The following is a 22,252-nucleotide window of genomic DNA, read 5'->3' on the forward strand; positions in this document are numbered from 1 at the left end:
TGGGTTAGGCTTTCTATTTCTTTTAGGACAATAAATTAGGTTGGATATGTAATTGAAAAACCCACTTCACTGATTGAACCATGAACAATAAATTTGTTTTTTAACATACCTAACAAAAAAATATCATCACTAATTAGATTTTAAGTTTTTTTTTTGCCTAAAATAATTCATTTTCTTGTTTATATTATGGCCTTTGATGTCAACCCACTTTAATTTGGGCTTTTTACTCTTTCATTATATTATAAGTGAAGTCTATGCATATGATGTCTTACACTTCGATCTCTAAGGTAAGTTCATGTGTCGACAAGTACATAGAATAGAAAAAAAGCTCTGAAGGGTTGCTCTCATTAGAGAGCCTGTGGAAGTAGATATTAGCTATGTGATGGTATATGAGGGATTGGTTGCAGTGGACTACTGCTCTATGTCAAATTCTACAAGCCAGAGTTATAAAAGATATGAAAAGATATTAATGGGAGTTTGGAGACCATACAAATGCAGGTAAAAATCACTAAAGCACCCTACACAAATATTCCTGCATGATCCAAATATGCTCCCTAACATGGAGGAACATTTTACTTGTATTTTCTGTTTTTCCCTTTGATCGATTGCAGAGCACATTTTTGTTTTTGTTGTATCTTAAGACCTGTTATTTGGGGTGTTTAAATGAAAGTTAACCCCACCTTACTTTGATATTTCGGATAGAATTGATTGAATCTTCATCACCTGCTTCACTGTCACTGCTACTGCTCCCACTCTCACTCCCACTCCCACTCTCACTGCTGTTCTCACTGCTCCCACTTGAACATAAAGTCTGCTTATCTCTTTCTTCAGCATTCACCTGAGCCCTCAAAGCGTCTACGGCATTAGGGCCCTTTTCTGCCTCATCATCACTGACATTGAGGGTTGGACTCTCTAAAGGTAATTCCGCAGACAAATTGTTCTAGTAGACATAGAGATATCTGAGAGTTGGAATCTTCCAAATGCTTATTGGAATCTCTCCAGTCAATCTGTTTGTAAACAATGCAAGTTCCTCTAATTTACTCAAAGATCCCAACTCACTTGGAATTTTGCCTTCGAGTTGGTTTTTCTGCAAGAGGAATTCCTTCAAGGAACTACAGGTCCCAATCTCTGGTGGAATTACCCCTGACAAAGAGTTCTCATTGAGGTAAAGTAGCTCCAATTTAGTTAGTAATCCAAAGGAAGAGGAGATCTGACCTGTTAATTTATTACTCAGAGCTGCCAAGAATCTTAAGCCACTACAATTGCCCAAGCCTAATGATATTTCTCCATCAAATTGATTTTAAGTCAAGACCAACTCCTACAAATTCCTGCAACTACCTGAACCCCCCAACTTTATCTTGCCCTCAAATCTGTTCGAACTGACATCCAAGTAAGCAAGGAACTAAAGATTGTTTAGGTTCTTAGGCAAAACTCCAACTAGCTGGTTCTCAGTATGATAGAGTTCTTCCAATTTAGTACAATTCCCAATAGATTCTAATATCATCCCTGATAATTGATTACTATAGAGCCATAGAGATGAGAAGGTTTACTGAGACGTTAATGGTAGTGACCCACAACTGAATCTGCAGATGATGCAGTAAACTGCTTGTGTGAAATGAAATCATATCCTTTTATGTTGACTTTTAATAGCTTTTAAATCAGATCAGATGACGCAGTAAATGAAATGAAATCATATCCTTTTATGTTGATTTTTAAGTATGGAAAACATTTTTTGAGAAAAACATTTAATTTGGATTGGATTGGGTCCAATCCGGTCCATTTGCATTTCAATTGGATTGGACTGGATCCAGTTTGTATAGGTTTGGACCGGATTTGGTCCAATTCATTTGTAAATAGACCAATATTGGATTAGACTGGGTTGGACCAAATCCAGTCCAATTGACAGCCCTAACAGAGACCTCAATCCCCATCCCTGACCCTGATTGAAGATTCCTATTAATCCCGATCCCCGTCTATATCCCCATTTGAATTTAAAAGTCAGACCACCATCGAGAATAGAAAAATTACCATCCCTAAATAAGGGCAGATCCGAATTCTCTCAAACGGGGCACCTCTGGGAGGAATTCACATCCAACATGCACATTTTAACGTCCCAGATGTGCCTTCGCAGATCCGGAAAGCTTTGCAACTTGCAAATTTCTCTATATTCTCGAACCTAGTGCAGATCTGTATCAGTTGTCCAAACATACACCTTTTGACGATAAAATAATAATCGAACGGACAACTTAGTAGCCAAGTCAGCGATCCGCGTGAAAACTTATCTTCCAATAAGGCTTTACCGAGATCCTTTTCTCTATATATACCCCGCTCAACTACGAAATCAATTCATATCAAGTTTTAAGCTCTTCCAAGTCTCTCCCAGATTTTATATTTAGTTTTTCCCGCCTAAAGCAGCCCCCTCTTCCCTCTCTTTCTCCTTCTTTGTATTTACTCTTGCGATGGCACCAAAGGCCGAGAAGAAGCCCGCTGAGAAGAAACCCGCGGCTGAGAAGCCGGCAGAGGAGAAGAAGACCGTAGCCGAAAAAGCTCCGGCCGAGAAGAAACCAAAAGCGGAGAAGAGGCTACCGAAGGAGGGCGCCGCTTCCGGAGACAAGAAGAAGAAGCGAGTGAAGAAGAGCAGCGAGACATACAAGATCTACATCTTCAAGGTGTTGAAACAGGTACATCCTGACATCGGTGTCTCAAGCAAGGCCATGGGCATCATGAACAGTTTCATCAACGATATCTTCGAAAAGCTCGCTCAGGAGGCCTCTAGGTTGGCCCGTTACAACAAGAAGCCCACCATCACCTCTCGGGAGATCCAGACTGCTGTTCGTCTTGTTCTTCCCGGCGAATTGGCCAAGCATGCCGTTTCCGAGGGCACCAAGGCAGTGACCAAGTTCACTAGTTCTTAATTGCAGATCAGTGTTTTAGTCTCTTCCCTTTTCTAGGGCAGAAGAGCAAACTAAGTGTCTAATACGTGGAAGATTTATGATATCTAGGCTTTCTTTCAATTCACTGTTTAGTTGAACTGATTTTTTTTTTCCTTTTTCTTGCTTGGATTGTCCAGATCCATTAGTTACTGGCTGTAAATTATGAAATGAAGTCCTTGTTAGGTGTTCTTGACTATTATTATCGTGTATATGTTTCATTTTAGCTTTCTCTCTCCTTTTATCACATCCCCCTGGCATTGTGATTTTTGCTTTGAATTTGGTTTAATTATCACTCTTTGATAAATTTTTACCCAATTTATGGGATTTTTTAATGGTTGAACTCAATGGTTGGTGGTTAACGGTGGCAGCTAGTTAGTACAAGATGCTTGAGGTGACTTCATATATGGGTTCAAGTGAACCAAAGCCATGCTGAACCCCAGCGTGACCCTCTAACCCAACCTAAGATGCATGTTTCATCCAAGGTTTAAAGTATGATATAATAATCTGGTTTGCTAAAACTATATATTGATTATTTTTGAATTTTAATAAAAATTGAAAAAATGTAATTATAAAAATTAAAATAAATAATTTAAGATTTAATTTTCTTAAAAGTTTAGTAAAAGGTAGAAACTATAAAAATAATTTATTTTATCTATTTAAATGAATTATGTGTTTCATTTTGCAATTATATATAAAATATAGTGATTATACATTAAAATGAAGACATTTTAGTGTTATTAATGTATTTATATGATTATTATATATTTCCCTAATATATTCAAACTTGTATCCATATCTGTATTTGAATGATTTAATATACAAAATATAGGGTTTTGTGCTTTACATATTTTTATTTGTAATCCTTCCAAATTGAGCCATAGTTTCATAACAAACCAATAGAGATTTTGGAATTCGAATGTGAGGCAACCAATGGTACCAAAGTTCCAAACCAATACCCATCTAGGGTTTTGGAATTGTTTTTGACTCAGATGATTGGATCATTCAACCCAAGAACTGTTCAGTCAATTGGTTTTGTTTTACCTCAAACTCGTTCCTTGGGCAAAAACCATTGAATTAGTTAATGACCTATTGACCTAGGCGGTTGAATCGTCAACTTGTTTAATAGTTTTGACTGTTTTTTCACTTTTATTTAATTTTTTATCAAAATGGGCCATCCATTCAAACTAGACAATCAAACAATCAACCCAAAAGTAGGTGGTCAAAATGGTTTCATTTCCAAATCGATTTTTAAAACCATGTACACACCACTCATTTATCTCTCTTCGGGTCCAAGTTACTCAAGTCAAACCTATTCATTCAAACCTTCATTCCAATGGGATTGTAAGGAATGAGATATGTTCCTCACACTTGAGCACCTCACATGCACATCCATCGTGCATTGGAAACATTTCCTATGAATAATAACTTATAAGTAGAGGAGATATTCCCAATGCATGGTAGGATGTGCGTGTGAGGCGTCATATGTGAGGTGCAAATCGGTCTCGGGTTGTAGACACATGTATGCCCATGGGGAAAGTAATTCTTCATGTTATTTTTTATGGTTAATCATCACAAAATCAGTATTGATTTTGACTCTAAAAACATCCACTGTGTGAAAAAAAAAACCAATTAGGACTGTATCCAATTTACCTCCCAATTCAAAATATTGATACGTATGAAGTATCAATAGTTTTTTTTTTTTTATTTTTTTTCAACTCTCTTGAACCGGTCAAATCCCCTGAACTGATACACTGATTTAAGGTCCATTCATCATTCCATCTCTTGAACTGGTCAAAATCCCGAAACACTCTCTGGAGGCATATATCAGGAAGCCCCCAATACGATACGTATCGGCCGATACGGCCCAAAATGTTGAAACTTGCCATGAAGAGCTGGGACCAAGTTTTAAGTATTAAAACTCTTAATTTGACAGATCAACATATCAAGTGTTTGTTTCGTTAGATACTCCCATGTCACATTAGGTATTAATAATATAAAATAACTAAAATGCCTTATCTATCAATCTATCTATCTGTCTATATATATATATACATATATATACTTAGTTTTCTCTATTTTTTCCTTTAGATATAGGGGTTGATACAAATGAAGATTTTCACAAGCTATTCGAACTTGGTTCATAAAAAGAAGCTTGATTCGCCTTGGTCTAAATCGAATTGGTATTCATACTGTCGATTCAGAGAAAAGAAGTTTGTAAACTGAATCTCTTGAGACACTTGAACCCGTACGTGTGTCAACTGGTTATGTTTTACCAGCAAGATCAACCTAAACAATTATGCAATCAAAGTCATCACGAAGAGAAACCCCCTTAGACCGTACAGGAGAATAATCATAAGAATTGTTTTATGGCTCAGAAAGGCCACGTGTTTGTTTCAAATCCCTTTTTTTTATCAGTTTATTTTAAGTCTCCTTTTATAAAAAAAACCAAACCCATATCATTTTATAGATTTATAAAGAAATGAAGGAGCAGGCTCGAAGAGAGAGATGTTAAGATTATTTAGGTGTCCCTGGCACCTCTCAGGACATTTTTGTTCTCACTGTTTTTGCACATAATTTCTCCATACTTAAAATTTGACTCTAATTTCTTCTTAAAATCTCACATCATCTAACTGAGGTTGATGAGGCAAGCAGGAACAAATACAAGAAGAGAGGAAATAGAGAGTGAGGAACAAGTAGGGAGAGAAGAAAACAGTATTGTGGTGGTTGTGCAAGAGGGAGTGGAGGGACGGTGAGGAAAGATATGAATGATTATAGAGGATGTGTTATAAGTGTACCGTTTTTTTTTGATAAATAGTTATAAGTGTCTACCATTCACCATTGTTATTCTCCCAACATGGTCTTTTCTCAAACTTCACATAGAAGATGCTTTGGTTTGGATTTTTTTCACCATCATTAGTTCTCCCATTGTGCTACTTTTCCAAACTTCAATCTAGGCCTTCCACTTTTGAGGTACCATGGGGGGGGGGGGGGGGTTCAGCTGGTCAAGGGTCTAGTAGTTTTTTTGCCAATTTTTGTTGCCTTTCCTTCTTCAACCCACACAGATCAGATGGTTTAACTACTCATCCATTAATTGCCAGCTCCTGAGGTTAGAGGTCTAGTACAAGAATAAGATTTTGGTTCTTTAACCCTATGTTTGGTTTGAAGAAAAATGTAGGCAAAGGAAGGCAAAGGAAGGGAAACCTTTACAACCCTTGTATTGGGTGATTATGCTGATTACACAGTTTGCACATGACGCAAACTTGAGAAATGGAGATATAAAAAAATTGAGACAGTTGTTTTGCCTTAGAATTATATATGGAATTGATACAAAGAAATTGTAAATGTATCTTGATGAAATTCTATAAAACATGGTACTATTGTTTAGCAAGATATTCTAGGCCTACAAGAATCCTTTGCACTTTGAAGAAATGGTGCAAGCAACCAAACAGAACAATTCCAAAGGACTTACAACTTACAAGCTTAGCCTTACTACATCAAACTTCGAGAGAAGTAAGGTTCAGGATGACATGAATCGAATTTACTGGAAACTATTACCCCAGGAATGCAAATATGCAGTAATTTTATGGGATAAGATGCTCTGTGTTAAAATCAGCAACTTGAATGCCGAGTATGCTGAGTTTTGTTCCTCTCGAATTCTCATTTCCTATGTGATAAAGGAAAGGTACATAGAAAAAGCAAATTTAAGAGCGTCGAAGAGTTTAAACTCCGTAAATTTCACGGCTAAAATGCTCATTCGTAATCTGTTTCTTCTATTTACCCCTTTTCCCATGTGATAAGCAGTAATTGCTATATCGCAGTCCAAGTCATGTTGAAATCATAAAGCAGACAAAGCATGATTGAAACGAAAGAATGTTCTGTTTCTTACAATAACAGTAGCAAAAAGCAGAATCGAGGCCATCTATCGATTTCAACATCCTCTTCGCCCGAGTCGATGATAAACCCTGATAATCCACAGTCACAGAACAAAACTTGGCCCCCTGGGACCTACGGACGCTTCGTCATCTTAGATAATCTGAGAAACATGGAACAGGCTTCAATCAAGCAAAGTCAAAGCAGCGAAACAAGGAAAATTTTCAAGCATCTCTGTCTTCGTCTTGATTTAAGGTTCCAAACTTCTGCTTGAAAGAGTCCTGCTTCTGTAGCCACATCATGTGTCCCTGCACAATTGAAGAGTGAGAAAAGTAAAGATCGGAAAAAAAGAGGAATTGGAGCTCATCTATCTCAATGCAAAGAAAGATAGAGAGGAATCGAAGCTGAAGGCCTTATTGTTGGCAATTGAAACTTACCTGAAGAGCAGCTGCCCAGGCAATTAGAAATGAAGCGAACCAGAATTTCTTGTCCTTAAGCAACTGCTTTGCTTCCATTCTCATCTGAAACCTAACAACTGCCTAGTCAATTGGAACCTTCTCAAAGAGCAGATCACAATTCCTCGAAAACATAAAAGCGAGGTTCGTAAGCCTCTCTCTCTTCATTGTATATATAATAGTAGATAATGGTATAACACATGGTCCCGTAGCTCAGTTGGTTAGAGCGTTGCTCTTATGAGCCCAAGGTCGCGGGTTCGAGCCCCGCTCTTTAAAGAAAACGAAATACAGCGCTTAAAGGTGTATTTGTTTATAGTCACTTACGAGAGCCCTAGGCCCATCATTCAATCAGAGGTCCAAATGAATAAGTCAGTCAGCTGGATGATTGAGTCTGTCATTCAATTATATAACCCTAATTTTATTCTTTTATCCTTCCTGGTGTTAACCAAACAGAAACCAGCCTACAGTCATATAGTAGTGCAGCGAAAAGTAAAAAAATTTCATTGCCCTATCCACCTACCGTCCTACATTATGCACATTTTATTTTGTGTCCAGATCACCTACACTTTATGATTTACATTAATCAATGAGAATTCATCAAAATTCACAGGGTTGATTTTGACTGGCCAAATTCTCAAACGTGACCTCTCCAATCAAAAGGCAAAAGCACCCCCTTAGACTTAGAATATCGGTGAATTTCCATCGGTTAGTGTACAAGAGTATTTATTACGTCCAGACTGATTCATTTTTGGTGAACTTTCACTGTGTAATTCAGAAAAATTGTTAGATTCACTGATCAACTGGAAAACCCAGACGCGACTTAATGGCGGAACAAGTGGATTGCTAATGCATCAAAGTTCAAACATCACCCAGTTCCAACTTCCAGGTTCATCTACCTGGTACCAGCACGCTTGTGCATCACTGCATAAGAATGAAGCTACATTTCAAGCAGATGGAGATGAACAAAGAAAGCTTTGGGAGAGTCGAACAATCGGTGGTTCCGGGAGACCTCACTTCCCTTTCCATCATTACCTTCTTAACCTTGTTAAACATTATGGCAACGTGCCATTCACATCTAAATTTTATACATGTTGAAATTGAAAGAGGAAATAAAACTCTTCAGGGTCGCCAGTGAGAGGCTCCCGTCACAAGCAGGCTGCGGGCCTGTAAATGGCAAATTCATAACTCAGAAACCAGTCAGTAAACCAACCAATACATTGTCCCCAGAGAAAGAAGGAAATGATCACTCAATTAGCTATTGTTTCATGGAGGCAATCTTCCAGACAAGCAGAGGGAAAGCTTATCTCTCAGGATGGAGGCATTCTTGTCAACTGAGTCACATATCTGCTGACGATAACCTGAGTCATGGTTGTGAGACAAAGGCATCTCATCCTGCACCTCATCCTCCAGATCAACGACGATGTTGTGCAGTAAGCAGCATACAAGAATTATCCTTGGCAATTTATGCTTGTCGGGTCTCCACATCACTCCTTGAACAATCCTCCACATTTCTTTCAACCTTGCCAAGGCCCTATGTGCCACCACGCGGGTTGCAAAATGCCTCTTGTTGAACTCGGTACTGGATTCTGAAAGATCTTTCCCTTGATAAGGTGTGACAAGCCAGGGCAACAAAGGGAATCCTACATCCCCAATTATGTATTCTCTCACCTCTGATCCTTCAGACAACTTCATCTTTTTCCCATTCAACCTCTTTCCTTTCTCACAAAGCTTGAAGAAGCCTGAGTTCTGTAACACAATGGAGTCATTCAAGCTCCCTGGCCACCCAGTAACGATGTCCCTGAACCTCATCTCAGGATCCACAATTGCCTGCAACACCATGCTGTGGTTCTTCTCATGATCGAACCAAACATCATTTGAGGGGTCTACTGAAGGCAAGCACATCATGATGTGAGTGGTATCAATTGCACCACAACAGTTCGGGAGGCCCCGGATTTTCTCAAACTTAGACTTTATCTCTGTCATCTCTGTTTCTGTGGCAGGCCAACGAAGGTGGTGGAGCCCTCTTTCTTCCATGGCCTCCACAAACCTCCAGGTCACTTGAGAAACTGTTGATTGGCTGATTCCAAATGATTCACCAATTGTCAATAGCGACTCACCAGAGCTTAGCCTTCTTAGAGCAACAGCCACCTGATCATTTATTGACAGAGGCTTGCCATTTGTACCCATAAAATTTGATGGCTTTGCCATCATATCTTCCTTTACAAGTGAACAGATGTAGTTGAAGGTCTTCCTCGAGACTTTGAATACAGACTCAAATTTATCCAAACCATTTGACAGAGATAAAGGCCCTGCAAAGGAGCAAAAGAAAGTAGTATTCATTCATGAGTGTTAATTATTCAGATACTAGTATTCAACATTCCTTCTGAAATCTTGCTAGGTAAGAGTAGAAGTGCTGCTTACAAACTCCATATCCACACTGGATTGATTGATCTAAGAACCAGCACCAATCTTCCAAAATTAATAGAAACAACATAAAATAGGAATTCAATGGAGTTGGCAGGTTTTTTTTTTTTTTTTTCTTTTCTTGATTGTAACTGATCCCAGTTTATTAATGCATGAAAAAAAAAAAGAATGAGGTACAAATTAACTACTTGTCTAGAACCCCATATAAAATGGCTTAGGCAAGTCCCTATTGCCTAACCCACTTTTCTTTCTTTGATTTACATACGGTAATCCAGTACCAGTCCACAGACTGATGATTGAGATAGAAACAACCTAGATAGTGACTAAATTGTTCCATGACTACAGTATGCACTGATCAAGTTGTAGATCACCCTGGGTTGGTCTCAATCTCAAGGTACTACTGATATGCTAAATTGAGCATCTATTAAATGACGGACATCTACTAAATGTCCTAAAAGTTCCCACACTAACTTTGAGGCCGGATTATGAACTTGAGAATAAAGTAGAATTCTGGATACAAACCATTAATACTGGTATTCCTCTACAAAGTTCTCATTGATCTGCTACCAATCAAAAAAGAGATTCCCACAGAATAAAAAATTCTGAATCATATTACTGTTAGAACCCCAGCTTCTTTGAAACTAGGTTATATGAAAATAATTACTATCTTAATTGTAGAAACCAATATTTCATAAGTCTGTAACAGAACAAACTAGATCAACAGAAAAGGGGTGGGGAAAGAAATAAGTGTAAGAATAGAGAACCAAAGTGAACACAACAGTTTCAGAAACTTAAGAAGCTCATATGCATGTTACAAGGGGCTCAAACACCATAGCTAATGATTTATCAAGGTCTATGGTAATGAGTGAAGCATATATAGTATAGTCCTTGCTACCTTGAGAAGCTTGTCTACATGTTTGCATAGTTTTGGATGGACTCTACCTTATTCTTTGACTGATGTCTATCTTGTATATCAGGTTATCAATTTTTCTTCACTATTTCGTTATATTAATTAAGCACTTTTATTTGTTTATTTATTTATGGAAAATATATAAAATTCTAAACAAGGATATGAAAAAGAGAAAGAGATGGAAATGGGAGGAAAAAGGAGACTTCCACGCAAAAAGAGCATGGAAGGAAAAGGAAGGAGCACAATCACATATTTTGCCCAAAGAAGGTAGGGCTAGACCAAGAGAGGTATCCCAAGAAAAGGAGGTAAACCACAGGCCCATAACCAAAACAAAAGGAGAAAAAGTAAAGATCAATCTTGGGAGGGAATGGCCTCTAAGATAATGCCCAATATATGCTTCAAACTAATTTGTTTCATTACCAGAAATGAAACCTAAGATGTAAAATGTGCACTTGATTATCTTCAATGACCAGAACCACATATTCCTAATTCATAACTCTCACTACATTGGGGGAGAGGAGAGAGGGTGGGTTGGCACATTGTACACCTTATTAATTTGCCTCCACAATAATTTGTTAAAGGATTAAGTCATCAATCATATAAGATAAATGCTATAATCATTTCATATTGTATAACTTGGGATTTGCTGTCCTTGCTCAAATAAGGCTTGATGCAGGAAAGGATCCTCAGGGAAGGTGGAGTTTTAACTTGTTTTGGGACTGGAAAAAATGTAGATACTACTAGAATGACTCTGAGAGTTTTCTAGGCATCGCATATAGAGGAAGAAAGGAAAACTTTCCATCACAGTGGTGTTTCTAGGAATCAATTCTGGAGACAAAAGCATTAAATCCAAGTAAATAAACGATAGTTCTTAATTTTCTTCTCCAAAGTACTGTAGTATACGAATTATATAGAGTTCAATGGTCAGTCCATTAGCAATTAACCTTCTTAGAGATGATGTTGTGAATGATTACCTCTTGGTCACCTCCTCAAGGATAGCATCCTGATCTTCATATTATCTCCTTCAACTAAGCAAGAAGAAGAGGAAAAGAAACTAGACTTTAACATGACTATTGACTGGCTTTCCTCAATATGTAAACACCTTTAGACCAAAAGGCTGAACTACCAGAAACACCCATGTGGATTTGACAAAGGGACAACAGGAAAACATATAGTGATGTGGGATGGGATGGAGAAAGGTTAGGAATGGCAACGGGGCGGGGCGGGGTGGGGCCGGGTTTTGCCTGCCCCGTACTCGACCCCAAATTCAAATTCCCCGCCTCAAAACCCAGCAGGGCTAAAAATCCTAACCCCATCCCCATCCCCACAGGGAACGGTGATCCCCGACTTTGCCCTGCCTTAGTCATTCTTACTTGTATACTCATTAATTAATTAATTTTTTTTTTAATTTTTTTGAAACTTACCTAGAACTATTTTATATTGTGTAATATAATATAGTATATAAAAATATATAATATAATATATATATTATGTTATATAATATAGTCAGGGTGGACAAATACCATTCCCGACCCTAGAGTTTCGCATTTTTCCCGAACCCTATTCAATAGTCAAAAAACCCACCTCGATCAAGGCGGGGCCCCATGGGGATGGGTCAATTTGCCATCTCTAAGAAAGGTCCTACTAGGGTGAATGTAGTATGTAAATGAGAAATGATGAAATTTGTAGATTATAAAGGAAAATAAGTTAATTAATCCTTGAGAATTATTTTAGGAAGGTTATAGTACGTTTAGAGAAGAGATCAGTGGGTTTAGGATGGAGAAAAGAAGTGAAGTTTTGAAGGTGTTTAGGCAAGGAACAAAAGTAGTTGCAGGTGCAACCGTTAGCAGCACAAAATACTCTATAAACTATTAGAGAAGCACAAGGTGCTTGCGGCCATATCACACAAGAAGAGAGAGAAAGAGATTGGGGATAACATGCCTCATAAGGCACACAAATATACAATTTCAAATGAATTCAAAATCATGTCTTAAGTTGAGTCTTAAAATATATTTATAGAGTCAAGTAGGATAGGCCCAGGCTTAACAACCTCAAATATTTAATGAACAAGAAGAGGAATAATTAACACCCAAGAACTTCTACTCTCAAATCAACTCTTTAAAAGCATGTAAGAATCACTAATCTAATATAAAGAAGATAAATTACTAAAAGCAGTAGATTATGATCTTGCTATAAAAAGTAATTACAAAAACTACTATAAATAGTATGTCCAAACCAAGGTTCTAAATATCGACACAGGCCAATACACCAGATGGGGTGTATCGGTCTGTACCATTGGGCACTTTTATTATTCATAGTTTTTTTTTTCCAAACCTGTTAAGGGGGATTGGTATAATGCCTGTCTACCCCCTGAAACAGGTCAACCCCCTAAACCAAGCTTAAAGTGGCATACCGGTGGGTCACCGATACAATATTTATCAGCCAATACAGACCAATATGTTGCAAAATTTCAATCCTTGGTCCAAACGTTATTATAAATAGTAATTTTATTTTTAACTAAGAATAATAAATTTCTAGAAGATTGAAACTCAACCTTACAACCAACTCCAAGATTCCTTTTCAAAATTAGCTCCTGCATTATAAAGATATGCAAGTAAGGTGGCTTAAAAAATCCAGTTGTCTATTCAAACTCTACCCCACACTTTGCTGGAAGTGATTCAGCCCCGAATCTATGTACTGCCTGTAATGGAATTTCTTGAGCCAAAATTCAACCTTATCTTTCACTGGGTTTATCCCTGGCTCAAGTCTTTACAGGGTAAATGGTAAAAGGAAACAAAGATGCAAAACATATCTTGTCATCAGCTAGAAAAAGATCCAATATATACATATAGTATGAGAAGAAAGGGAGTGCAGATCTGCTAAACTAGACTAAAATTTCATGAACCAAAAAGAGAAAAATAAGGACTAGTTAAGGAAACGTTGCCACAATTCAAGGAATAAACCAAACCCCACTTATACTCAAAGCATCAACTAGATCATTTGCTGATACTGGGAATCCTGGAGAACGAGGTAACAATGTTAGAGGCTAGCCTCCAGAAGAAAATGTAATCAAAATGATCATTTGCACTAATCATGTTCTAATTATTATATCAAAATAATAATCACATGATAAATAGATAGAAAACATGAAAGCAGATTCCTATCCACTTAGTGATTTCCAGGTACTACCTTACAGTGGTTAATATCTAGAAGTCGCATCATCTTCTGACACTGATACCTAGAACTTTGCAATAGAAACTCGAACCACTTTACAATTATCATATACTTCACCATCACACAAAATACCATGTCATGGGTTACTTGAATCAACATTATTTTTTGAAGAAATAAAGAAAGAAAAAACTAAACGTGATAATCTTAAGTTTCTGGTTATTATAAAAGAGATTATGAGGCAAAGGGAGTTGCATTCATCTTGGAGCAAGGCAATTTGTATGGGGAATAAAGGAAACAAGCTCCTTTGTCATAAGGGTGAGCATTCGGTTTATCTGGTTCGATAAGCCAAAATTTTAAAATAATGTGCCTTGCCCCACTCTTATTTCTTGAAGGAACCACTAATAGACCTACTAATAATGTGCTTTCTCATGTGGATGCATTAGTGTTTGCCCCACTCTCATTTATTGAAGGAACCGCTAATAGACCTACTAATAATGTGCTTTCTCATGTGGATGCATTAGTGTTTGCCCCACTCTCATTTATTGAAGGCAATGACAATTCCAGGGATACTTCTATGCCTGAGTATGCATGATCATTTGTACATTGGTAACAGGTTACTTAACTATGTACTACACTACAAGACAGGTTCCAGATGCATGTCACACTGAGACAATCTGCAAAAGGCAATGCCAACTTGCAGAACAATGGTTATGAATGCAGTAAGATGAGAATTTAAGTACCGTGATGCATGTACACAGTGAGACAATATGGAAAGCTGAGGTCATATTTCCATCTTGGCAACCATGTAAAATTGGATTATATACAAGAACACTTAATTCTATAGCCTCAGAACTTGCAATTACACGTACAAAGACAGGATAATCCAGAAAACAATATTGGAGAAGAAAGGCTTTTGGAGGTCAAAATCCACAATGAAACAGCTAACAAGGTTTCCATAATTCCATATTGCCACCATGGAAAGCATGTAAAAATGGATCATATACAAGAAGCCTTAATTCTATACCCTTCAACTCATAATGTTATGTGGAAAGATGGAGAAGAAAATGAAGAAAGACTTGGTGTTGAAATCCAGAATTGAGTGCATGTTTTATTCTTCAATTAGTAAAACAAGGTTATATATTAAGGAAGGGTTTACACAAAAAACAAAAAAAAGTATAAGAGAGATCATCACAAAGAGCAAGGATGCAGATTAACAGTATAGTGTAAAGCAGACATCAAGAAATATAGGAGGAAGGGATTTATCATTCTATAATGATGGTATCATAACTGCTAAAAGCATACTCCCCTCCTTAAAATTCAACCTAAAAGGCCTTATCCAAAAAAGATCCATTTACTTGTCGCAAACTTAGTATAACAATTTAGGTACTTTTGTTTTCGATTAGCAGAAGATAATTATTTTATTAGAATTAAATAAAGCTGTAGCAGTATGTGATGACAGGGATGTCATCCCCCAAAACTTTTAAGCCACAGTTACAAAGAAGTCCCAAAAAAGTTAATAGGTTCCCAGCAGCCCAAAGTACATCAGATTACAATTTTGCCCAAAACAAGCCAGGTCTATCAACTCCTTGCTTTGCCAATATATCTGCCATTCTGTTTGCAGTCCTTCTTATCCAGACAAAAGTAGAGCTGAATCTCTTTGCCAAGGTATCAATTTCCCTAAAAGCATGTCTGTACTCTAATTTAGGTATTATAAACTGTTACAATAAAGTTGAACTGATGTCCAATAACTAAGTGAAAAATTCAGTCCAGAAATGACCCAAATACATGAGTTTAATTCCTATATTATAAGGGAGAAAGTCAGCAAAAGAACTTTGAAGACCACTTCTATTTAGAAGCAAGCTCAACCAATGATTTGGATGCATATCAGGTATAAGCATCAAGGCACACCTCAGTGTGAGGAGTTCCTAAAATACACTGAGGCTCATATCTGATGCATAGTATGCACATGGACTGTACTCCTCAAACTATGAGACATTTATGAGGCAGATGTCTCTGAGTGAGATGTAAGCATTAAGCATGCCTTATATCTGATGTTTTCACCTCACATAAGATATACACCTATGTCTCATTTGAAAGAACAATCTTTTATTTTTTAGCTTTGATATTGGTTAGTTGTTTAACCATATTCTTTTGTTTATTATCCCCATATAAATATCAATCATCATCCCTTTTTTCCCTTCCACTTTAGCAACAGTAATTGGAGAGCTAACGTTTTAGGGTTGGGGTGAAAAAACCTCTATCCTATTAAGGGGAGCTTGGAGGGAACATCAGGAAACCATTAAAGGTCCAAGCACCATCTGAAGAATACCACCAACTCGTTGTCTCAGACAAAGGTACAAGATTCACCAAATGGGATTTATACACACACTTACACGCACAAACATATGCATATGTAAGATGCTTGTAAGGCTTATACCACACCTTGAACAAGTGGAAAGCCTTGCATCATGGTTTAGCATCTAAAAATACGGATTCTTAGACAAGCTAGTAGAGGTGTCCATTCTCTTGGATAAAAGGAATGTGGATTTTCATCAATGATTGATCCAGAAAAGTTGGATCTCAATCTCCATCTTGCAACATGAATTTCAGATATATTATCTGGCCGGCAGGAATTCTAATTTGTAACTTAATTTCTCTTTCAAAAACATAATTTCTGTTGCTTATCAGTGTGTTCATTATAGAACAATGTTTTGTTCCCAAGGGTTGATTTTGCAAGTTCTTTCACTTACTATTTGTTGGCATCATCTAAAATGCACCTTAGGATTTCATAAAAGATGAACAGGAGATAAACTAAACCCAAAATATGAGCAGATCACTAAGGGTGATGTTTGCAATAAAAAATGGTATGCCACCTTCCAAAACCTAAATCTCAATATAGTCTATTTTGATCCAAGGTATAGAGGAAGGAAGCAAAACACCTAGCTGAAATTGGAGAAGATAGAAAGGGAAGAAATGAGCTAGGATCCCCTAAACAGAATTACCAATTTACTCATGTTTAGCCAATGAAATTGAGACTAACATTTAAGATGTGGCTAAAATTTCAATGAGAAGTGAGATAGCAAGGTTTTTCCCTAAAAGGTGAAAAACTGAGTTACATCAACCATTGTGCAAATGCTTCCTACAGATGACAATTCTCCAAGTACCATTTTTTCCTCCACATGGCTGTATCTTCAACCCAAGTTCTAAGGCCCTAAAATATCAACGTGTGCTTTAACACCTTATCCCATAAAATGTTACTTGATCCACCTACTACATTGTTTGAGTGACTTAATATCAAATTAGTAGCTCAAAAAAAAAAAAAAAGAATATGAAGCCAGGCTAAAACCAGCATTCTTCTGAAGCACCGGCCTCTCAGCCAATAATTAATAATCCCCTTACAACTCAAACCCTTCACCACAAGGCCCAGCATATCCTTCAATAAAGAATACTCGCCCAAGAAAAATACAATGGAAAATTTCACCTAAGACAAACTGGCAATGCCCAATCACTAGTAGATGCCAACAATTCCATCTGTGGTTATCACATTTAAAGCAATTTGAAGAACCAATACCACATTATAGCACCAAAATATTGGCTTGAAGTGTTTGTAAGAGACAATAATATCATGGAAACTTAAAGCAGAAGTGCAGTACCTCATGTTCTTACATCCAAGTCTTAAGAAAAAGGTCAGACATTCTACATGTCTAAGCTAGAACTTTGTAGTCGGTTCTCTCAAATTATGTGAACTTGAAATGAAAACTATCCTTACAGACAAAGCCAATAAAACTGATAAAAAATAAAGTCAATTAACCTGAAACCCCTTCTTCCCAATCTCGAAGATAAATGAAAAAAAATTGGCTACAATTGACATGCATAAACAACTTTATTTTGTCCCTTATATAGCATACACTGTCCACCATAAACAACAGTTCCACATTCCTAAAGCCAAATGCAAATGAAATCCAAAATCATTCATGAATTCCATATTCTGATAGATCGTAAGATGATTTAACAGAAACACAGGGAGGCAATGGCAAGTTCTTTGACTGGCAATCTACTTTTAAGTGATTCAAATGTGAAGGTGAAATGAAGATTTGACCCAAGGTGGAATTTCACTAAATGAAGTAGTAAATGTTCCTGAACAGCAGCGTCCTATGGTTTCCTAAATGTACCGAAAAAAAAAAAAAACAAGAATGTCAGCTAGAAGGCAGATTACTCAGAAGTAGTATAAAATGGAATATTGGGGATCCTCTTTAGCCTATACATGAACCTAAATGTATATTCAACACATCATCAGCACTTCAGCAGGCTTGTATGAGAAATAAGGCAGGAAATTGATCTAATTAACCAAAACTGGGTTGAACCCATGTGCTAAAATTCCACCAAACAAAAGGAAAACCTAACGAGTAACATAATAACTACCATACTGGTCGAACACAGTAAGAGCAGTATCCATATGCATATGTTGAACAAATAAACACAACAACAACAGAATATCAAAAAGAAAAGGCAAGGGAAAATAGTAAGCAACAGTAACAAAGCAAAGGCGATATACCAGTAATTCTCTTGGAGAAGTCGTCCCACCAATCAACGGGCTCATCCAGTTGTGACGGCGCTGGGGCGGCCGAGGCTTTTCTTTCAGCCTTCTTGTCTACCTTCCTCTTTCTCTTGAACCCTCTAACAGGTCCCATTGGAACTCGAGAACACAATCGATTGGGAGCTGAGAGGAGGAGCCACCAACGTCAACCGAATAAAATTAAAGGAAAACAACGGAATTCATACAGAAAGGACCCATCGCTCGTAAAACCAGATTCCACGGCAAGAGTATAGAGAGACGGTGAAATCAAAAGAGAATAATGGAAGAAGTTGTGGGTCGTGAAGGGCGTAAGAAGCAAAGCATGCAAAAAAGTTTACGGGTGGATATAGTTAATTGTAGAGCATATTAATGGTGGTGGAGGTGATGTTTGTGGCGCTAAAAGCATGCAAGCAGGAAGAAAGAGTCGAGGAAATGAGCGGAGTTTGTAAAAGCTTTGACAGGAGAAAAAATGAGAAATTTAAGTCTAAGACGTGCTTGTTTACTGTTCTGGACAATGTAGCAAAGCCAAGTAAGAAGACACGGACATGGCCATGGGTATTACTAGTTAGTAGTTTCTCTCTCTCTTCGAATCTACTAAATGCATATAATGTAGAGAGGAAATAATGCATACAAAAAGAGTTTTGTTTGTATTTTTTTTTTCTTTTGTAAAGTTGTAAATTTCAATATACACGTTTCTCTCTGCTATTGCCTATTGACTGAGGCAATACACAGGTATGATACCTAAATAACTTTGATCAATCAACCTCCCCCTCCCCTGTTTAAAAAAAAAATAACTTTCACGGGTCGGGCTTTGGGCTCGAGTTATAGGCCGGGCCCGTTCAAATTTTGACAAAAGATAAAGCCTGAACCTGGCCATGAACAGGTTCCCGAATGGCTTAAATAAACATAGGTATACATGCATAAGTACATGATTATATATTTTATATGGTTAAAGACTTATAATGGAGTCAACTGGAAAATAATTTATGTATTAATTTTCAAAATGGCGAAAGAACCCTCTCTTTAGACAAAAAAGATAAAAAAAAAGGTTAGATGACGGATTGGTAGTTTCCTCCCGGTTCATGAGGGCATCTGATTGCAGTTGTATTGCATCAAGACCAAAGTAGCAGGTCGATCAATGTGTTGGCCTAGTCTCTGTGTTTATATATATTAAACTCATCCTTGTCGATGTATGGGTTGTAGGTTGGAGGCATCCCTCCGTAATCAGGGAAGGGAAGAGTGGAGAATGGAGAGTGGGTTGGGATTATATGTAAATGTAATAAAACCCAGCACAGCAAAGTAGCACATACTGAACTAAGACAGGGCTTGGCGGTCTGCTCCATTCTGCAATGGGGGTAGATCTGCAGCGGAAGAAACTCATGAAGCGTTCAAGCTAAGATAGGTCAGGACAAACTTTATATGTACTATGAGGCTAGGAGTTGTCCGATGTGATGGTTTCAACAAGTTCAGTAGTACTGGATCATGACCTCAATTCGTATGATTGTGGTTCTCTGCTAGATCTAGCAGATCCATGGGAGGCGTCTCTTACGTGTTAAAGGGGGACGATCATGATGAGAGGTGATTGGGCACAAATGAGAGGAACTTCTGTATGCCGATGATGCTGGGCACATGAGTGTTGATGATGATAGGCAACCGTTAGGCTGGGACACACCCATGCGTTATGGGCAACGGGACAGCTCATTCAGCTTAGACAAGGGACTGGCGTGATGAAGGGTCATGATTAGGCTAGGCCCGCATGTCAACCTTCCCTTGAGTGTTGATGACACAGTGCCAGTCCATGCATTGTCCCCATCAATGCTCCCTCCAATTATATAGGGTCTAAGAGTACGTTTTGATGACCCTCTAATGACAGCTAAATCCTAATTCAGTTCTCATAAAATTTGTTCTCACACCATTTTCATAACAATTGTAGCCTAAATCAAAAAATAAAAAGTATGAAAACGTTCCAAATGCACAGCTGAAAGCATTATTAGACCAGTGTAAAAACAAATTTTATGAGAACTGAATCCAGTATTTCATCGAGGAATCACATGCGAGTGTTCAAAACTCTTCAGATGTTTATTGTAAATATTGAAATCTCCTCTTTTTTTAATTCTTTTATTTGGCGGTAAGAAGGCAAAACCCCTCTCTTTTTAAAATGGATGCCAGTCCATGCATTGTCCCCATCAATGCTCCCTCCAATTATATAGGGTCTAAGAGTACGTTTTGATGACCCTCTAATGACAGCTAAATCCTAATTCAGTTCTCATAAAATTTGTTCTCACACCATTTTCATAACAATTGTAGCCTAAATCAAAAAATAAAAAGTATGAAAACGTTCCAAATGCACAGCTGAAAGCATTATTAGACCAGTGTAAAAACAAATTTTATGAGAACTGAATCCAGTATTTCATCGAGGAATCACATGCGAGTGTTCAAAACTCTTCAGATGTTTATTGTAAATATTGAAATCTCCTCTTTTTTTAATTCTTTTATTTGGCGGTAAGAAGGCAAAACCCCTCTCTTTTTAAAATGGATTAACAGCTCTCTTGTCTAAAATGCATTAGCCATTATGTCTAAAAATTAGAAAGTCTAAATACCTATATGTATGACCAACAACACAACTATCAACAGTATTAAACAGGTAAAGAACATTTTTGTACGCACACATTGATTATACTAAATTATTCAGATAAAAGACATGTTGGTACTCTTTTCAACCTCCCAATGCAAAAAAAATCAAGATTTTTCAACTTATCAGTTGATGAACCATGAGTTACAGCGGTGAACTAACACTAGCGACCAAAATCCTTGTTAAAATGCAAATCTTCTCGTTAAGTTAACGAGAAGGGACTAAAAGGATTTCAATCTTGAAAATTGAAGAGTGGAAACCACAAAAGGTTTTCTCAACTCTCAAATTACTCGGAGCTCTTATCTCCTCTATCTCTATCCTAATATCCATGGCATCTCTCTATCTCTATCTCTCTCTATATTCATCCATTGCATCTCTCTATGACTCTATCTCTATTCAATTTCTTTTCTTTCTTGAACCATAGACTACCAGGTTTGTAGAAGAACGCTTTGAGAGTTAATGCAGTGGCCATAAAACGGGAGTCCATAAAGGTTCTTCTAGAAGCCAAAAGTGGAGTGTTGTCCAATGGGAGGGATTTTATATGTATTTGGTATAGCTTCTGTTTATTAAATAAATGTTTGTATTTGATTTATCTTTAAAATCGAGAAAAGTACTTGATAAACCATTTATTGACAAATAGGCACCACATCAGTGGAACAATGAATAAACGCTCAACTGTTGGGGGAAGCATTAAAATAAAGCTTCCCTCAACAATTACTACACATATAAATCAAAATTCACTTTTGTGAATAGCAATGTGTATAGATGAACATGATGAGAAAAATGCTAATTTGACAATGACATGGTGGCGTTTTGATAAACTCCTATCATGAAACGCCCATGGAATAAAACACTACCTTTATCCATCTGTGCTAACTACTAATATCAACGATGTGGTATAGGGTGAAACTCGAGTTGGACCAACTTAACATTTTATACTACTTCAAGCTCGGGCTTAATTTGGTTCAAGCCCATTGAAATTTTGACAAAACCCTAACCCAAGTCCGCCCAAGTAGCACTCGTAGAAGTGGAAGCTGGAACCTGGAAAAAGGCCATTCTCTCAAATATTCATGCATTTGAGGTGGGTTTGACATTGATTGTGCTAAGCCAGTAACCTAATGACCTTGGCCGAGTAAGTTGTAACATGGTTTTGAAAATTAGACTAGATCGGATAGTCAGACTGCTTAACTCGAGAATAGGTCAAGTAATCGGTTCCATTTCACCATAAAATCGCTCTTGCGACAAAAACCATTGATTTGATCAGCAATTCATTGATTT

General features: G+C 37.4%; 3 protein-coding genes across 3 annotated transcripts; 1 reads left to right on the forward strand and 2 right to left on the reverse strand.

Annotated features, from left to right (window-relative positions):
• The first annotated feature begins 2,056 nt into the window (after nt 1-2,056).
• On the forward strand, nt 2,057-3,129 carry LOC148868164 (histone H2B). The gene has a single exon (XM_088969596.1). It carries the CDS (start codon nt 2,460-2,462, stop codon nt 2,913-2,915), a length of 456 nt encoding a protein of 151 aa, XP_088825722.1. The 5' UTR covers nt 2,057-2,459; the 3' UTR covers nt 2,916-3,129.
• Nucleotides 3,130-6,762: 3,633 nt separating this feature from the next.
• LOC148868165 (hexose transporter) lies at nt 6,763-7,403 on the reverse strand. Its single transcript, XM_088969598.1, has 2 exons — nt 7,241-7,403; nt 6,763-7,111 (listed from the first exon to the last, which is right to left on the reverse strand). The coding sequence occupies exons 1-2, from the start codon at nt 7,322-7,324 to the stop codon at nt 7,028-7,030; spliced, it is 168 nt and encodes a 55-aa protein (XP_088825724.1). The 5' UTR covers nt 7,325-7,403; the 3' UTR covers nt 6,763-7,027.
• An 828-nt stretch (nt 7,404-8,231) lies between these two features.
• LOC148868166 (PIF / Ping-Pong family of plant transposase) lies at nt 8,232-18,947 on the reverse strand. Its single transcript, XM_088968048.1, has 2 exons — nt 18,322-18,947; nt 8,232-9,567 (listed from the first exon to the last, which is right to left on the reverse strand). The coding sequence occupies exons 1-2, from the start codon at nt 18,455-18,457 to the stop codon at nt 8,522-8,524; spliced, it is 1,182 nt and encodes a 393-aa protein (XP_088824174.1). The 5' UTR covers nt 18,458-18,947; the 3' UTR covers nt 8,232-8,521.
• Between the last annotated feature and the right edge of the window lie 3,305 nt (nt 18,948-22,252).

Source organism: Nelumbo lutea, chromosome 2 (genome assembly GCF_056320005.1).
Source record: "Nelumbo lutea isolate HS-2025 chromosome 2, American lotus-T2T, whole genome shotgun sequence".
Taxonomy (NCBI): Eukaryota; Viridiplantae; Streptophyta; class Magnoliopsida; order Proteales; family Nelumbonaceae; genus Nelumbo; species Nelumbo lutea.